The sequence below is a fragment of the Echinops telfairi genome, unplaced genomic scaffold (assembly GCF_000313985.2).
Source record: "Echinops telfairi isolate 266 unplaced genomic scaffold, ASM31398v2 ScPeMD7_7468;HRSCAF=8506_0, whole genome shotgun sequence".
Taxonomy (NCBI): Eukaryota; Metazoa; Chordata; class Mammalia; order Afrosoricida; family Tenrecidae; genus Echinops; species Echinops telfairi.
This window is the reverse complement of record NW_022111369.1, coordinates 79,941,707-79,949,289: the sequence shown is the minus strand read 5'-3', so window position 1 is coordinate 79,949,289 and position 7,583 is coordinate 79,941,707. Positions and strand designations below refer to the sequence as shown.

Below are 7,583 nucleotides of genomic sequence, written 5' to 3'. Positions count from 1 at the left end.
TGACCACGCTCTTCTGCATCAACGTCTTGTCTGAGGTCTGTGGACAGGACATCACCACCAAGCACATGCTGCCCACCGTCCTGCGAATGGCTGGAGACCCGGTTGCTAACATCTGCTTCAATGTGGCCAAGTCCCTACAGAAGATAGGCCCCATCCTGGACAACAGCATGCTGCAGAGTGAGGGCAAGCCCGTCCTGGAGAAGCTGACCCAGGACCAGGATGTGGACGTCAAGTACTCTGCCCAGGAGGCTCTGACTGTTCTGTCTCTGGCTTGAAGCTTAAAGAAGAGCCCACACTGGCCTTGGGTGTCTACCTACCCATGCCCCTCCCTCGGGGAGGCAGTCGGGGGCCTTTGGCTGCCGCTCCCGTGCATGGTCTGACCCCAGGCCCCTTCCCCCAGCATGACTCGTCCCCTCCCCAGCCCAGGACGACTCCTCACTGTTCACCTCCCAGGGGGGCTGGGTGAACACGTGAGACCCTGGGAGGCAAGGCCCCGCCCAGCCAGGGAGAGACTCAAGCTTCCCAGGTCCCTGGCTCTTGCTGCTGCATCAAGGACCCCTCTCCTGTCAACTTCTCCACCTCCCTCCTTCCACCTCAGTGATTTTTTTGTGTCAGTTGTGTTGTTTTTATTTTATTCTCCCCCCTCCCTCTCTTTTCCCCTTTTCACAGACAAATAAAAGTCTAGAAATAGAAAAAAAAGAATTGTGTAAGAGAAATTGATATAGTTATGGGGATAAGAGTGAACAAAGAAGCCTTTCTTGAAGACATAACATATGAACTGAGAGTTTAGGTTGAGATTACATTAATCTCCAGCCCGTTATTTATGGCAATCAACTATATATATTACATGTGTTTCTCTCTCTTTCCCCCAATAGTCTCAGCTGAATCAGTTTTTTGTTTTTTTCTTTTTCTCTTTCCTCTCACACCACTGGCGGCCTCCAGGCCACACCCCTTAGCCTCGGACAGTTACGTCCACAGTCCACCCAGCTGGGGGAGCCCCGAGCTTTGCAGTGTAACATGTGGCTGGGGAAAGCCGCCCACTGCCCACCACAGGGATATTCATGCCTACCCTCCAAGATGGCTCAGGGAACTCCTGTCCGCCTTTTGGGGTGCTTCACTTGGTTGGGAGAACCTCTGTCTGCCTTTCACAGTGTTCTGCATGGCTGGGGGAGCCCCTGCCTGTCCTCGGTGGTCCCACGTGGTTGAGGGAACTCCCTCCTGCCTGCCATAGTTCCTTACACTGCCTAAGGCAGCTCCATGAACAATCTCCAGTGCTCTGTGCTGCTGCGGGAACCTCTGCCTGACCTACACGACAATCTAGCTGACTAGGGCAATTCCACTCACCATCTGTGATGCTCTACTTGGCTTGGACTGGACTGGGTTGGGATGCTTTCTTAATGTACAATTACACTTTCTATAAAACTCTCTCTTATACACATATGACTTTCTATGGATTTGCTTCGCTCGTCAACCCAGACTAACACAATCACCTCATTTGCATGTGAAGACTGAAGAAGAATTGGATGCATTTGAATTGTGGTGCTGGATAAGAATATTAAAAGTACCATGGATGGCCAAAAGGACAAACAAATCTGTCTTGGAAGAAGTATGGCCAGGGTACTCCTTACAGGCAAGGATAACAAGACTTCATCTTATATACTTTGCACATATTGTCAGGAGAGAGCAGTTCCTAGAGGAGGACATTATGCTTCGTAAAGTGGAGGGGCAATGAAAAAGAGGACGTCCCTCAATGCAATGGGTGGACACAGTGGCTGCAACAATGGAACCATTGCGAGGATGGTACAAGACTGTGCAGTGTTTCATTCTGTGGGACTCAGAACCGACTCAATAGCACCAACCAACAACTAACAATGCATGTGCCATTTGGACATTAACTAAGAAAATGGAAGAAGAACTGATGCATTTGTGTGATGGTGCTGGTGAAGAACAGTGAAAGTACCGTGGACTGCCAAAGGGACAAACAAAGGTAGCTTGAAAGAAGTACAGCCAGAATGCTCCTTTGAGGCAAGGATGGTGAGGCTTCCGCTCATGGGCTCACAGACTTTGGACACGTTGTCAGGAGAGACCAGGACCTGGAGAAGGACATCAAGTTGGTAAAGTAGAGGGTCAGTGAGAAAAAAATAGATTGATATAGTGGCTTATTATTATTATTATTATTGTTGCTATGTGCCATTGAGCCTTCCAACCCACACAGGATGCTCTTCTCCAGGACTGCTCTGTGCTGACAATAAGTCCAACGTATTTAAGATGAAGTCTTGCCGTCCTTGACTTTAAGGAGCAGTCTGAGTATACGTCTTCCTACAGGAATTGATTTTACCTTTTAGCAGTCCATGGCACGATTAATATTCTTCTCTCCAACATCAACATTTATTTATTTATTTGTTAAAGATCGTTTTATTGTGGGCTCTTACAGCTTTTGCAACCATCCATACATCAATTGTGTAAAGCAGATTTGTACATATGTTGCTATCATCATTTTCTAAACATTTGCTTTCTATTTGAGCCCTTGGTATCAGCTCCTCCTTTTACTCTCCCTCCCCCTCTCCCACCCTTGTGACCCCTTGATAAATTATAAATTATTATTATTTTCATATCTTACACTGACCGCTGTCTCCCTTCCTCCGTGGTTTCTTCCCATCCCACCCCCTCCCCACCTTCCCCTACCCTCCTGGTATTGCTATTCCCATTTCTGTTCCTGAGGTGTTTATCTGACCTGGATTCCGTGCCCTGAGTTGTTTTCTGTACCTGTGTACATGCTCCGGTCTAGCCCGCAGCAAAAGGCAGGATTGGGTTCATGATATTTGGGAGTGAGGAAGCCTCAAGCAACTAGAGAAATATTGTATGTTTCTTCAATGCTATACTTCACCCTGATTGACTCATCCCTTCCTTGTAACCCTTCTGTGAGGAGATGTCTCATTGTCTACAGATAGGTTTTGGGTCTCTGCTCCAATCCCCCTTCATTTTCAACAATATGGCTTTTTGTTTGTTTGTTGTTTTGGGTCTTCTGTTGCCTGTTACCTGATTTTGTTGACACCTCAAGATAACACAGGCTGGTGTGCTCCTTCCATGTGGGTTAGATGGCAGCTTGTTTAACTTCAAGCCTTTAAGACCCCAGACACTATATCTTTGGATAGCTGGGCACCATCAACTTTCTTCACCACATTTGCTTGTGCACCCATTTTGTTTTCAGTGATCATGCCCGGAGAGCTAGCATCACAGGATGCCAGGTTGTTAGAACAAAGTGTTCTTGTGTTGAGGGAGGTCTTTAGCAGGGGCCCAATGTCCATACACTTCTTCAATGTATTGCCATATAAATATATGTACCTATGCTAATACCTTTATTTTTAGGAATTAATATATCTACATAAAGTGCACACCTATGTTTATACCTCTATCCACAGCGTTGCTTCCTAGATCTTTCCCCTGCTCCCTTTTACCCTCCTCTTTTCCCACTGCGACACTCTTCTTCTGTTTCTTAGTAATTCCTCTCAGCTAGATTGTTGTTTGTCTAACACTTCCAGAATCTCTATATCCTCCTCATTGTTGATTTTGATTCCCTAGTTGTTCCCCTGTCTATGGCATTGCTTGTTCTCTGCTCCCTTCCCCTGCCTCCTCCTCCCCCTAAGTCCCTCTGGAGCCTTCGGTCCCATTGCTTTCTCTTCAGGCTTGCTTCCCATGCCTGTCTTATATAGGTAAGCAAACCAACAATTACGTAGACAATACAAAATAAATTAAAAAAAAAGGATTAAAAGGAAAAAAATTTTCAGGAAAAAAAAATAACTAGCCAAAACAACAACAAGCCCCCCACCCAAAAAAAACTCAACCCAAAAACACTCCCCCAAAGCATAGATAATTCCAGGTCTGTCCACTGACCTTTATGACAATCTCCTCACTGGGCCTGTGGGGTTCCAGAAATTGCCCCTCCTAGCCTGAAGTCTATTTGGGGGGCTCCTTAGGAACTTTGTGGATTTATTTTTCTCTCATTGCTGGTAATCTGCTATGTTTGCTTCTTGGATGGCTACACTGTGGGGGATTCAGACTGGATTCACTCCCCACCGTGTGTCCCCAGTATTGTCCTCTAGCGGTATGCTCCAGTGAGTGGCCATCGTGTCTTGAGCTGTCGTCAGCCCTACAGTCCTCTCTGTGCTTTAGCAGCTCTGTGCAGGGATGTCTTCCTTAGGGCATGGTGTACTGATATGGGGTCTAGAACCTCACTCTCTCTTTTTCCTTCTTGGTTTGCTTCCATGTGGGTGTGGCAGGCCAGCCCCTCTCTCAAACCCAAAGGTTTAGTGTTGTCCTCTGCAGCACATACTTCTAGGGAGGGGGCCAGTTTGGATCTGATTGGGGCGGTCCCTGTAATCCACTCGGTTCATGTGTTGCTCCATGTGGCTTTGTTGCCCTCAGGTTTGGTGTGCTGCGGTGGGGTCTGCACACTCCCAATTCTGTGGAGACATAAACAATACTCTTTCCCTGTGTGGATTAGTGCATTGCTCCCCCAGTGCCATTGTCTCCGCCTCCTTTTTCTCCCTCCCTTTTCCCCCTCCTTTATGTTGGAATGGCACGTATATCCTTGGGTTTGGCCTGCCCCCCTTCCTAGGGCCTGTATCCCAATAGGTATAGTGTGAGATAAGTGGCTTTTCTTCAGTACCTACTGTGCTGATTATACTTACCTCAGTGGACTCATGTTGTGATTGTCCTTTTGTGGCTAACTTTGCTTAGTATAATTTCCTTTCACTCTTCCTATGAGGTGATGTGCTTCATGACATCACCAGTACTTTTTAGTGATGCATAGTACTTCATTGTATGTATGTGCCAGAGTTTTCTAATCCACGCATCTATCGATGGAAATTTAGGTTGTTAGCAATTTTTTGCTCTTTTGAATTGTGCCGCAATAAACATTGGAGCGCAGACAATGTTGTAGTCTATATCTTGCCTCTTCTGGGTATATTTCCATTTAAGGGATAGGTGGGTCATAAGGTAGCTCAATTTCCATTTGCTTTAAATATCTCCATATCCCTTTGCATAGAGGCTGTACATCTCTACATGACCACCAGCAGTGTAAGAGTGAGTTCCTGTCTCGGGACATCCCCTCCAACATTGGTTGCTCTCTGATTTTCTGATTTGGGCTATCCTCAAGGGTGTTGGGTGGTATCTCATGGTTGTTTTTATGCATTTCTCTGATGGGTAATGATTGGGAGCATTTTCTCTTATGTTAATTGGCCATTCGGGTCTCCTGCCTAGTGAAACTTTTGTTCAGGTCTTTCCCCCAGGGTATTGTAGATTTAGTAATAAGTCGTTTGTTAAAAATCCTCTCCTAGTCTGTGGGTTCTCATGTTACTCTCTTGGTGAATTCTTTTGACACACACAGGTGTTTTAATCTTAATATATCCCACTTGTCGATTTCAGGTTCACCTGTGTGTGTACCTTTCCCTATTGAGGTTTGCATATATGTTCCTTGAGCCAAGGTTCTTAGATTTGTTCTGATTCCTTTTTTTGATGATCCTGAGAGTTTAGGGTTTTACTTCTAATTCAGTGTCCACATTACGTTTGTTTTCATGCATAGGGTGAGGTAGGGAACTTGTTTCATTTTTCTACATATGGACATCCATTGTTTCCAGCACCACTTGTGAAAGAGGGCATCCACCTCCCACTCGATGCTTTTGGGGCCCTTGTCAAAGATCAGTTGTCTATATGCTGACGGTTTTATTTCTGGGTTCTCTGTTCTTTTCCATTCGTCTGAGTGTCTGTCATTATTCCAGTACCACACTGATTTGACTACTGTAGCTGTGTAGTGCGTGTTAATGTCAAGTAAGGCAAGCCCTCCAACTTTGTCCTTCTTCCTAAGGAGTTCTCTGCTAATTCTGGGCTTCTTTCTTTTCCATATGAAATTGGTGGTCAATTTTTCCAGTTCTTTGAGTAAAGTTGTTGGTATTTGAATTGGGATAGTGTTAAGCTTATATAGTGCCTTGGGTAAGATTGACATCTTTACTATATCGAGTCTTCCAATCCACAAGCATGAGATATTCTTCCATTTGTGGAGGTCGCTTTTGATTTTGTAGGGTCCTGTAGTTTTCTTTGTATAAGTCTTTTGTTTTTCTTTTGGTTAAATATACCCCATGATGTTTCAATTTGTTCTTGGCTCCTGGGAAGGGGACTACTTTCTTGATCTCATCTTCCATGGTCTTGTCCAATGTATATCACAAACCAATAGACTTCTGTTTATTGCTCTTGTATTCTGCCACTCTTCCATATTTCTCTATCACTGCAGTACTCCTGATTGGGGCTTTTGGGATTTTCAATATATATAATCATGTAGTTTGCAAATAGTGATAGTTTCACCTCCTCCTCTCCCAGCTGGATACCTGTAATGTCCTTCTGCTGCCTTATGTTATTAGCTAGGACATACCACACTATGTTGAATAGAAGTGGGGACAAGGGTCATCCTTGTCTGTTTCCCCTTTTCAGTAGGATTGTTTTCATCTTTTTTCCATTGACTATGATGTTGGCTGCTGGCTTTTTGTAGACAGCTTGTATTAATTTGATGCAATGTCACAATTTAAATGCATCACGTCTGCTTGGGTCTTCCTTACTCAATGTCCAACTTTCACATGCATATGAGACTATTGAAAATGCCATGGCTTAAGACAGGTATGACTTTGTCTCAAAGCAATGTCTTAGCATTTTCAATACTCTAAAGAGGTGGTGTGCAGATTTACCTAATGAAACTCATCTTTTGATCGCTTGATTGCTGCTTCCATGAGCATTGATTTGGATCTAAGTAAGAAAAAAACCTTGACAATGTCAATCTTTTCTTCATTTATCATTATGTAAATTATTGGTGCAGTTGTGAGGATTTTTGTCTTCTAGACATTGAGTTGTAATCCATAATGAAGGCTACAATCCTTGACCTTCATCAGCAAGTGCTTCAAGTCCTCTTCACTTTCAGGAAGCAAGGGTGGACCATTGGCATATTGCAGGTTGTTTGCTAAGAAGCCTTTTTGCTATTCTGATGCCATAGTCTTTTTCCTATAATCTTGCTTCTCTGATGATTTTCTCAGCATACAATATCAAGTATGGTGAGAGGATACAACCCTGATGCATATCGTCTCTGATCTTTTTTAAAAATCATTTTGTTGGGGGCTTGTACAACTCTTACCACAATCCATCCATCCATCCATTGTGTCAACATTTTTACATTTGTTTCCCTCATCATTCTCAAAACATTTGCTTTCTACTTGAGCCCTTGGTATCAGCTCCTCATTTTCCTCCTCCCTCCCTGGCTCCCCCTCCCCCACGAACCCTTGATAATTTATAAATTATTATTGTTTTGTCATATCTTACACCTTCTGGCATCTCCCTTCACCTACTTCCCTGCTGTCCATCCCCCAGGGAGGAGGTTATATGTAGATTCTTTTAATCTGTTCCCCCTTTTCCCCTCACCTTCCCTGCACTCTCCTGGTATCACGATGCTCACCACTGGTCTTGAGGGGTTCATCTGTCTTGGATTCTCTGTGTTTCCAGTTCCTATCTGTACCAGTGTACAACCTCCGGTCTAGCTGGAT

General features: G+C 44.4%; 1 protein-coding gene across 1 annotated transcript in view; it reads left to right on the top strand.

Moving 5' to 3' along the window:
- The window catches only part of LOC101647744 (serine/threonine-protein phosphatase 2A 65 kDa regulatory subunit A alpha isoform-like), an 18,583-nt gene extending 18,308 nt beyond the window's left edge, over positions 1-275 (top strand). The window contains 1 exon segment of the mRNA XM_045284070.1: positions 48-275. Coding sequence (XP_045140005.1) covers positions 48-275 — 228 coding nt within the window.
- The last annotated feature ends 7,308 nt before the right edge of the window (positions 276-7,583 follow it).